Source organism: Danio aesculapii, chromosome 3 (genome assembly GCF_903798145.1).
Source record: "Danio aesculapii chromosome 3, fDanAes4.1, whole genome shotgun sequence".
Lineage (NCBI taxonomy): Eukaryota > Metazoa > Chordata > Actinopteri > Cypriniformes > Danionidae > Danio > Danio aesculapii.
Genome location: NC_079437.1, coordinates 25,959,791 through 25,972,132, shown reverse-complemented (window position 1 = coordinate 25,972,132; position 12,342 = coordinate 25,959,791). Strand labels below are relative to the sequence as shown.

The 12,342-nt window shown below is 33.6% G+C and overlaps 1 protein-coding gene across 2 annotated transcripts in view; it reads left to right on the top strand.

Annotated features, from left to right (window-relative positions):
* clec16a (C-type lectin domain containing 16A) overlaps window positions 1-12,342 on the top strand; it is an 84,217-nt gene that overhangs the window by 49,063 nt on the left and 22,812 nt on the right. For both annotated transcript variants that reach the window (XM_056453515.1, XM_056453514.1), the window contains exon 19: window positions 10,926-11,077. In XM_056453515.1, the coding sequence (XP_056309490.1) occupies window positions 10,926-11,077 (152 nt within the window). The remainder of the gene's footprint in view (window positions 1-10,925; window positions 11,078-12,342) is intronic.

The following is a 12,342-nucleotide window of genomic DNA, read 5'->3' as shown; positions in this document are numbered from 1 at the left end:
CAAAAATGGGGGTTGTTCGATAGTTTTAGTACAACTTTTATGAAAGGTTTTGTTCTGAGTCACCATGAGCACCTCTGTGCTTCATGTCAACTCACTAATCACTGAAAGATTGCCATACCAAGCCTGCATACCATAATTTTAGTAAACTTCCCAAAACAGCTTCATAAAACAGCAACATGAGATTTTGATACTCCGGTCACTAAGAACTCAGAGCAGATATAGTAAATGTGAGCTATTTTATATTATTTTGAGTCATTTGGGTCGCAGTGACACACACAAATATTTTATTGTAAAGGTCCACCACTTTTGACACTCATAAATCTTCATAAATTCATTCTGCTGCACATATTAAGAAATTTGCTGGAAGTAGCAACTGAAGTGCAGCAAGGGGTTTGCATCTTTGATAAACTATGACCGTTCAAATCAATTGTCAAATCACTAAGGAACTATGTTTTACAAACTGTCAAGTTTGCTGGCATAATGTTATTTGACTTCCTGTATGTTTGTGAACCTAATGTTGTCTCTACTTGATTTCTTTCAATGTCTGTTCGAACTATCTCTTTTTGTTACATTCTTTGTAAAGTGTCCTTGAGCTCTGGAAAGGCGCTATATAAATAAAAATTATTATTATTATTATTATTATTATTTTTATTATTGTTATTGATGTTATTATTTTTATTATTGTTATTATTTTTGTTGTTGTTGTTATTATTATTATTATTATTATTATTATTATTATTATTATTATTATTATTATTATTATTATTATTATTATGCTGTCTGCACAGATTTGCCACATTTACCCAATAAATAGGCCCACACAGAATCTTCGCACGCAGAAATCCGCAGTTTTCCACAGATTTTTAGCCCATCTTTGAGTCTATGTATTTATTTGTATAAATGTGTGTACATTTATATTTATTCAGTTTTTTAATTCAATTCACTAATATGATATAATAATAGTAATATTGAATTGTTCATATGATTTATTTGCAATACAGTTTGTAAAGTAATATTTTCTGTCTTTCAGTTGATATATAATATGAGAGACTTGCTTTGTTTACCAAATAAGTGTATCTAATTGGATTTGCAGTATAAACATTAAATAAAAGGTAAAAAGCTATTATTTTTTTATTTCACATATTACATTTTTAGTTATGATACTCCTAAAATCATTCCACATAAATTGGCAGATTTTTTTCACAAAATTCTCAGCAGAAATAGCAAAAAATGCCTGCAGATTCTGTCTGGCCCTACTCATGAGTCATATTAACTATAGCCAGATTGTGCAACATCTGCACATCTCCGTGTAATGGCATGCTGTATTGTTATGCTTGAAGCTAACTATTTTCTAACTATTTTTTAACTATTTTCTACTAGCAACAAATATGTTTGTTACATATGGCCTGTTTGGTGTATTTTTACCTATTTATTTAAACTTTTTTTTCTTCTTCTTCTTAAAATGCTATATGTAGTGCATAGATGACTGTCCTGTATGAAAGACATATTTTTTATAATATTATTTATTAGAAAATCCTTTTATTCCTGAGCATTTTACATCACTGCAGCTATATTTAATAAACCACAGAAAACCTTTTTTTTAGGCTTGCAAGTTGTAAAGTACATCACCATCAAATCTAAGATTTAGTGACCGTACATCGCTGGACATAACCTGATAGCCTTTTTGCTAGTTTATGCACACTTTTTTTGGTTACCTTTTCATTTTAGTAGCTGGAATCTTATGAATCACACTCATAACATCCTGTCTTATCATCAGAAGTGTCACCACTCATTTTCATGCAAATCTTTTAATACTTGATAACTAACTTGATAAGTGAGTGATTAGCATGAACTCAGTTGTGTGCTAGCTGCTTTTTTTCTGTGGTATCAGATAAAATGCAGGTTGATAAAGATGAAACAGCAGCCCTTTGCTTCAATTATTATTGAAATAGAATGTCAAATTAATAGGTTTCTTGTGAACTGCGACCATCTCTATGGTTTTGAGTTCCATGTTATGTTCTCGCACTTGTTTGCAAAACTGTTTACCACACATGATGAAATCGCACTCTCGTCACCTATGCACCTCTTTCATGCAATCTGTGGGTTTGCACTGTTAACTGATTCTCACTTCAGCCCTGATGTGCTGTGTGGAAGGTCCTCGTTTCAGAACCTCTCACATCTCAGTGGTTGTGTCCAGGTGTCCTGGTTAAAAAGAGACTTTGACAGGTAAGAGGGGGTGTGTGTGCAAGCAAACTGACTCAGACCTTCCACTGTCGCTGTTACTAGAGCTGGTGCAGCTGTTGTGGGCTGCAGTCTTGAGCTCTTCCAGTATATCTGGTGTGTAACTGTAAGGCTGTTTGTGAAGCACCTACGGCCTGGGTCAGAGAGTGGGCAGAACAGGCTTTTGGATATATAAGCTGGTGGGAGGGAGCTCAGATTTAGCTGTGAAAGTCAACCCAACCGCAGCTTCCTGTCTCACAGCAGTTTTTGCATAAAAGGGTTAATGCAAAACCCTGGCATCTGACAGTATATCAGTTATCAAGGGCAACATTAGGTCAGAGATGATTTAATTTTTTAACCTAATTTAATGATATTGTTCACACAAAATTGAAAACTTCTGGCATCATTTACTCTCCCTTCGTTTGTTCCAAAGCTGTTTGAGTTTTTTTTCTTCTGGTCAACACAAAAGAAGATGTCTTGAAGGAAGCTGGAAACCTGTAACCAGCTTTCTTTTTCATTAACTTCAATTGTATTTGTTTTTATATGAATGTCTGTGGTCTACTTTTTCAGCTTTCTTTAAAATGTCTTCTTTTGTGTGACACTCATAAAAGTTTAATAATAATAATTCCTCACCTTCCTCAATGTTCATCCACCACCATTATGCAGAATCCACCTGGTTGACGTGACAGCCGCCATAGTGCGCCAGACCGCACACCACACAACAGCTGGTGGAGAGGAGACAGAGTGATGAAGCCAATTTTAATATGGGAAGGGTTAGGAGGCCATGATGGACGGAGGCCAGTGGGCAGATTTGGCCAGGAAGCTGGGGTTAAACCCCTACTCTTTTTCGATTTGACATCCTGGGATTTTTTACGACCACAGAGAGTCAGGACCTCGGTTTAACGTCTCATCTCTAAGACTGCGCTCACTGAGCTATATACTGGGGCGTTAGGATCCACAATGACCGCAGTTGAGTGCCCCCTGCTGGCCTCACTAACATTATTTCCGGTAGCAACCTAACTTTCCATGTGGTCTCCCATCCAGGTACTGACCACGCACAGCCCTGCTTAGCTTCAGTGGGCAACCATGAGAGAGTTGCAGAGAGCTAACTTTTAATAAGTTAACAACCACTTCAGGGTTTGTAAACATTTGTATACACATACACATTCAGTGGGGGGAAAAGTATGATTTGTATGTTTACCCACTGTCAAAGAAATGATCGGTCTATAATTGTAATGATAGGTCTATTTTATCTGTGAAAGACAGAATAGCTGATTACCATTCTAGGGAGGGAAATAAATCATTCACCCCTTCACAGAACATGACTTCAAATCCTTAGTTTGCAGTCACAGAGGTCAGGCATTTCATGTAGTTGGCCACAAGGTTTGCACATCTCAGATTGCACTGTACAAAATCGTATGTGCTATTTGCTAAAAAAAATAGTGGTTTTTCAAAACTTACAAAAAAAAATAGTGGTTTTTCAAAACTTACAAAAAACACTTGAATGAATCATGTGAAAATTACTAATTTTTTTGAATGATAGATGAAGATTTTAATATTAATAGCAGAATGTGCTTTTATAATTTAAGCAAATCCACCACCATTTAATCATATTTATTTTTTTAACAAAAACCACTTGAATGAATTATGTGAAAATTACTAGTTTTTTGAGTGAAAGATGAGGATTTTAATATTATTAAGGGAATGTGCTTTTATAATATATGCAAATAAATCACCATTTACTCAAATATATTAATGAAAATTACTCATTCAAAAAATCTAAAATGTATAATGAAATACATACACGATACATTTTGGCCAAATATCATTTTATTACATATTACACTGATAACAAAACGGTATATGTTAAACAAATCTTTATAAAATTTACAGCAATGTTAATCTCTGATAAAAATTCCTTTATCCATGTCATGGAAAAAAATGTTCTGTCAACTTTCTTTTGTAGGAATGGTCACATTTTAGACAAAATTTGACAGAATTAGTGTATTGCATAACATATAAAACCAGTATAAAAGCTGTATCTCAAAATATTAGCATCACAATCAATCAGTCAATGCAGTGAAATTTCCCTAAAAGGTTGTAGCAGTGAATTTGTGTGAGAAACTTTAATATACGTTTCTTTGTAAGTGATTTTAATTTGGGGAATATTTGTATAAATCTAGTTCAGCAATTCTAGATTTTCCAAGCTAGCCATGACTCACTTATCCTCCAAGACAATGCAGAAGTCCTCATGGTTGGTCATCCCTCTGGCAGACAGCAATTCTCTGTGCATTCCCACACTGTAAAATAAACATTAAGTTTATTATATTGAAATTATGCAGTTTTACATTTCAAATGTTTAAGGTTTACCAAAACACATTCAGGAAATATATTAAGGAAATAAACCATTTCTTTGTTTCTCTGTGAACAGTAATTCTTCAAAATGTTTGAGTAAATGTTGCTGACTGACACACGTACACAAGTATTTTGACTTATAATGGACAGGGTGTTTAAATGTATACTAGTGTACAGAAATTTATAAAAACAAACCATGTTTATACAAGGAATAGTGCATTCAACAGTGTAATGCTTGAGCTATATATTTTTTTGTAAGTATGCAAAAATATAAAATGCAGTTTTCTGAAGACCATAAATATCTGAAATGGTTTGAGATACTTACATTGCACTCCTGGATGAGCTCTTCATCTTATTTATACAGATAAACCAGCAACAAAGGACGACAACACTCGTTTCATCCCTGATTTAATGTGAGGTCTGATGGAAAAAAAGTGTAGAAATTAGTAATATTGCATAATAATAATAATAATAATAATAATAATAATAATAATAATAATAATAATAATAATAATAATAATAATACACAAATAACATTATTAAAAATACCTGATGTATGGCACCCATTCTCTTTATCAAAATCTGCCTCAATAAACTGCTCATCTTTAGTGGTAAAATACTGCGAACGTTTTCTTCATTGATCTGAAAAATTAAGCAAACAAATATTAGTATTTATGTACAGTATTATATATAAACACAGTTCATTACATTACATCATCAATGCTGTAAAAAGAACCTTATGAAATGGAAAAGCACTAGCTGTGCATAAACCCCATTGAATAGCTAGCTAACTTAGCTTAACTTAGACTTACCACTTAACAAGCTCACTGTTGTTCGTCCTGCTTAACTGTTGCCTGATCATTGCTGTTAAATATTACAATGCAAATAATTTGTTCAATTTCATTATATAATTCAGAATGACCATTGAAGCAAATCAATTTCAAATAGGAATGGGTGGTTAAAAATACCTGTGTATCCCTATTTACATCATATGGCAAAAACTAACCTCCTGAACAAGTTTGAAGAGCATGTGTCTTTCCTGAAAGAGCTTAAGCTATTTAAGACAATAAAATTATAAACTGTTAATGCTTACCTTTTAACATGCTCGCTGTTGATCTGCTCCTTCAAAATGTCTTCTGATCACTGCCATTGTTGAGATTCAAATGCAAACATCTCAATCAAATCCACATAATTGAGTGAATTTTCTTAAAATAAATGGAAAGCCATATTTCCTCAATATTATTAGCTTAATTGGTTTCTCAAATTAAGTTTAATAATTGCACTAGTTTGCTTAAAACAATAAGTGAAATGTATTCTTAGTTATATTAGCGAAATCTTCTCAATATTTTATAATAAATCCAGAACATCAATTTTTTAAAGAAAATATGCACATTATTTTTAATGACCACATCAATTTTTTTAATGAAAATTACAAGCCTCGATTCATTTTTTACAGGAGGGATTGTGTCCCATTCCTAATGACAGATCCTCTTCAAGTCAATAACGTTTTGTGGTTGTGAGAAATAAAGTAAACAATCTCATAAATAGTTTTAATATGAAATATCTAAGATTTTCCACTGTTTTCACTGTAAAGGACTAATCAATTGTAACTGATCAAGTGAGCTATGAAGAAAAAGCAAGACAAAAAAAGAACAGTAACTTTAACCCAATTTATTATGCTGTTAAAACAAATTTGAATGAGAGTATATTACAGAGATAGTTCACCTAAAAGTGAAAATTAGCTGTAAATTTACTTTTATCTATTGAACAGTAATAAAGATTTGAAACCATTGTGCTCTGGTAACCATATACCTAATGGAAGTCAGTGAGTGCTGTAACTTATAAAAAAACAAATGAATGCAGAACACGATTACAGACTGAACATTATTTACAGCTTTATTACCTGTTATCCACAGCCTGACCAAGTATACTAAAGAATGCACTACACTGATCTCATAACATAATGACTTTTTCATATTTAAGTGAGCTTTTTCTATAGATAAAAATGCAAAAGTGATAATTTTTGTGGTTTCAGGCTTTGTTTGAAAGGGAATTTTATGACGCACAAAAAAATCCCTTTTATTTGTAAAATCTCTTTACATTACAGTCAGTGTTTAGAGCACATCTTGCATCATCATGATTTGCGATAACACTGGCCTTTTGATGTTCTTTTGAATGTGAATCCTGCAATGGCTCATCACTGAATAGATAGAAGAATCACTTTGCTCTCAAATGACGAGACAGCCTGTCACTCAGACATACAGACAGACAGATCGACCTGAGAAACTGATGTGCTACTGATCTGTGTTATTTTTAGTTGTGCAGGAAATGATGCGCGCATGTAGCAGTACAAACATCACACAGTGCATTGTGTGAACTTTTTTAATTCTTCCTGGAATTTTTTTTTTGTATCGTTTTTTTTTTTTTTTTTTTAAGTTTTTTAGTTTTTATTTTTATTTTTTTAAGAAGTCATTGGAAAACATGCCACTACATTCTCAAATGCATTTGATCCCATACTTGGTTCCCTTTTTCATGTTTATGCATAATCATTATTACACATGACGTGAACTCTTTCTGAGGAAGTTTCTCAGAAAAAGTTTCTCACCTTGAACACTTAGTCACATGGTACTTTTGCATGTAACACCTCCCCCCCCCACTTTGGTTTAGAGCTGAAATCTTTTCTATTAATAGATGTGTGCTAAAATACACTTGCATATTACATTTTCTCTTGAAATTTAACCGGATGTTACTGTGTGGTATCTGGATGCTCTGATTCTGTTACTTGTGTGAAGGATTAAGTTGAGCAGTTTGTCTGGCAGTAAAGTTGAGTTATGATGTGCTGAAGGTGGTTCATGTTTTATAGACTCTCATTTAGTTGACACTTGCATTAGGATCTCAAGCTCATTTTTACATAATGTATTTTAGCCAAAGAATTTTTTTACATGTATGTACTGTACATTTCTATAGTTACAATTGGCTTTTTTAAAGGATTGAATTGCAAGTCAATGATTCTCTTGAATTATTTTGCCTTACACGTTTACTGTTCCAAAATATTTTAAGTGTTTCTCTAAATAAACCATATTGGCTGTGTCCGAAATCGCCTACTACGCAGTAGGTACTGCACTTAAATGTGAATTTACTGCTTGACCGATAGAAAAGTGCGTTCTAAACAATATGAATGTCAGTAGTATGAATGGAGCTCAAATGTACTATGAATGCCATTTTGTCATCATCATGTGACATACCCGCTTCACTCCCATTCATGAATTCTCTTGCGGTGCATCATGGGATAGCATAGCATCCTAGTAGTAGATCATCCAGGTACTTCTCACATACTGTTTTTCAAATTCTATGAATTTGGACATACTACTTGGCTTGCATTCTGTTTTTATCATACTATACAGTATGTAAGTGTGTGGTTTCGAATGCAGCCATTGTGTTCAAAGCGGAAAAAAAGTCTTGTTTTTGTTATCCAGAAATTTTGAAAGAATATATTTTAGAGCAGTACAGTTAGAATCTTATAGTGGCCCATGCCTACACTGTACAACAATAATTAATATTTTTACATTACTGTCAGGGTTAGGTGGAGGTAGGCATTAATAAAAATACAATTAATGGGTAATTTAATATATATTTAATATAAACGATTCTTGTTAACTTCCAGCTGCAGCTGTATCCACCATATGCATGATGTGTAAATGCGGCAAAAAAGCTAGCTTGTAACAACACAGATTAGGAAAAGCTACAGTGTATCATAAGTAGCTGAGCTAAATGACATACAAATAAATGAAACATTGTTAACTTGCCATCCCTTGTGTTAAAGAGAATACAATAGTCACATCCTGAGGAACTAGAGGTAGAGAAAATTAACATTCAAGCAGGGAAACCACTTTAGCTTTATTTTTTATTTATTACATTTTTTGGTTATTCGTTTCCCAGCTGTCTATTTCATCAAAATATACAGTATGCTGTAGATATCAAAGAATCTGGTTTTATCTGTCTTTTTATTATTATTTTGGCCAGACGTCGCCTAATGATATCATTTAGAGAACAAATTCCTTGTAAACGAAGATTCCTTTTAATGATTTGGTCCAACTGGTTCTATATTTTTCAGAATGATTCACCAGATTTATTTTAAACCAGAATGATTTTTAATGAAGTCACCCAGTTTCTATTCTGCTATTAATAAACACTGAAGTCAGTCCCGTCTGCTTTTAAAAAATGATGAATCAACCAACATAACCACATTTAACCACCTGTAAAATGCACCCTGATTGCCCGTAGGATACAAGATTCTATAGGACAATGTGTTTGAAATACTTTACCCATGTGTCTGTTTTACAAGTAAAAAGGTTACTTCAAGGAAGTACACATTCCTAGGTATAAGACCAGATCATTTTCCCCAGAGGTGACACAATTCTGTAAGATCACAGTCTACTGCAGAATAAAAGGAAGAGCAGTGCTCACACTTTCAGTTCTGAAGTAATTCTTTAACCCATTAATGTGACTTCTGAGGAAGCGTTACATTGCTTCAGTTGTGACGATGCTATTGCAGTTATTAGTAGTCGGTCTACCTAAAGCTAACTTCAAATGTTCATGACCTACCTTTATAACTCACCCCTCCCCCTTCTTTGCCCACCCCCTTTTTCACCAAACTGTAAAGCAGCAATACACTGTGTAGGTCATGACTCACTGGAGTGTTTTTGAAAACTCCCGCATGCCTTAGTTATTTGATTCAGAGCCAGATTAACGCTCACTCACTTACTGTCTCTTCAATATGATTGAATTCACACTGCTCTGACATTCTCTTAGCACTTTGTAATAGGACATGCATGACTATATTTGGTTGTGCAAGTCCTATTGTTTCTTCGGAAAGAGATTAGATGGTTAATTGTAATTGTAAATGTAAAAATTCCCTGCTAATACAGTGGAAGTCTGGGTAACACTTTAGTTTAGGTCGCAATTCGTGATATTAACTACTGACTTATTAACATGTAACCTACCGGTCCTACTGCACCCAACCCGGTCTGAGCTGGGACCAAACTGGTGATTCTTTGTATGGCAGTCGGTTGCTCTAACAAGGAGGCTAAAGACCATGGCCTCTAGCATGTCGCTAGAGCACATTTAGAGGTCAGGAGTGATGTTTACCTGCATAGCACTGTTCTAGCTGGACCTCCGTTACAAGTAGTTATAAAGTATGATCTCATTCTGCATCCCTAATCCAACCACAAACTAAGCCCAACTTCTACCTTACTAAATATTAACCCTTATGTACTGTTGGGGATGTTTTCATCCACTCTGGGGTGATTTTACTTTGGCCATAACTTTTTCTTTATTTCAGCCAGCAGAATCATTTTTGGTTACAAATCATATTTTGACACATATTTTGAGAAAATGCTTTGAATTTTCTTAAAAACTCAACCCTACACTCTGGGCAAATTTACTACCCTTTCTAAACACCCCCTAAACTGCTGTAAAAGTGCATCAGATTTTTTTGCATAAATCTATTATTCCACCTTAGTTATGATCAAAACCGTTTAGAAAATGACAGGATTTTAACTCTTTATTGCCAAATTCATAAATTATGTCACTGATTTGCTGAAAAAACACACAAAATGACGTATTTTCAATATAAAAAGTATTTGTGGACAAGATTTTTTTAACCTTTTATTACAGTCTTGGACGTGTGAAATATTAGTAACAATGAGACAACTTTGATGCATTGTTAGTTTGTGTGCAGCATAAGATTTCCATTTTTTTTTCTCCCTAATTTATTGTTTTTGGCAGTTTTTGCCTCTTTGACTTCATTATAACCACATTTTTTGATTGCAAAACCATGACACCGAATAATCATGCAATTTTGATTGTGATGATTTTTTCCTGATCGGAAGAGGTAAAATTAGTAATTTTTATCTTTGCCTTTGCAAAAAAAAAAGCTTAGTTTTTGGATTTTATTTGGAGTATAATACTCCATAATCTAAATTAATTAGAGCAGTTTAATTCAGTGGATGTTTTCATCCCGAACAAAATTAAAGGGTAGTAAACTAAACAGTGCACAAGGGTTAATAAACAGCGAATTAGAGGTTATTAGGCCAATAGTCTTAGTTAATTATTTCTTTATACCGTGAATTGTGACCTAAACGAAAGTGTTACCCATGACTGTGTGAGAGGCAGATTTTTTTCAGATTCCTAAAATGCTAGATTTGGGGTTTTTTTGAACGCTTGAATTGGCTGCATTATTTGAACACCATTCATTACTTGAACTCTGACCTTTATGGCTTGTGTGTTACTAATGTGTGAAATAACTATCAATTATTCAACTGTTTGTTTGTTTTTTTGGTCTATTTTAGACAACAGTGATCTTATCGCTTGCATGGTGGTGAGCAAAGATGGGGTTCAAGCTCAGCGCTTTCTGGCTGTGGACGTGTACCAGATGAGTCTCGTGGAACCGGATTCAAAGCGTCTTGGCTGGGGTGTTGTCAAGTTTGCCGGCCTTCTGCAGGTTTACTCCCACTCTTACACTACAAAGATAACACCCAGACAAAGGAAGCACACTTTGGCCACATTCTTTTCTAGGCTGAGCAACACATGAAGTGGTCCAACAGCTTTTCTTGAAAAGCATTTCCACTTTTTGGCTGTTTAAGGTTGCATGAAAGCATTCATAATTTTAAACGAATCAGCACTACAAGAACGCTAACGCTCACACTTGTGGAGATCTAGCATGTAAAGCAGCAAATTCCAATTTTTGATACATTTTCACTTTAATTAGCAACAAACGTAAGTGTTTTTAATTAATTAGTTTAATAGTGCATATTCACCTCTTATTTTAAATTGGTAGGGTGTTAACTGTGCTTTTTTGTGGCAGGTAATTTCCAACCTTATATTTAACTTGTTGATTCTGATGTTAAAGAATTTAAAGCAATATCTAACCCAAGAATGACAGTTACCACATAATTTACTTACCCTCAAACCATCTTCAGTTTATGTGGCTTTCTTTTTCTGTCAGTAGTCTAAAATTTTACTTTTGCTTTACCATGCTGTATAATGGTGTGTGGTAATGACTTAGTTTTGAAGCTTTCAAAATACATCATAGAACTAACCCAGACACCAGAGGGTTAACGCATGTCTTATGAAACAAATCGACGTGTTTTTGTTACAAAAATAACTCTTCATTTTAAATTATAAGATCAAATCAACTAACTTCTGGCGCTCTACGAATGCGTGTTATGCATGACTGAGGTGAACTATTCTTTTAAGCAGCTGTTACATCTTATGATACCATGAAGTAAGTAAAAAAAAAATTTCGGTAACACTTTATAATAACTACACACTATAAACCATTTATTAAGCATTAGCAAATAGTTAATTCATTATCTATTAAGCATTAACTCTACATTAATAAGCGTTAGTAAGCAGTTTATTACTGCAGCTACAAATGCTGCATTCTTATACAAACATATAATGTGCTTAATACTTGTACTTTCCAGTTGTAGTTCAAAGTAGTTGAGGGTTTTTAGGATCATTCAGAATGAGTTAGTAAATGATTAATAAACTATTGAAATCAACGTTTATATGTCTTATTATTCAGGCATATGTTAAGGGTTACTATGTATGTTAATAAATGCTTTATTAACTCAACTTCATCTAGTTTTGTGACCAAATCTAAAGTGAGGACTCTTTATGCTTTATAAATCCCTTATAAATGACATAAAAAGCCTCAGTTAAATTCTAAACAGGAAAAATGACATTATTCCTTCCTTTTCATTT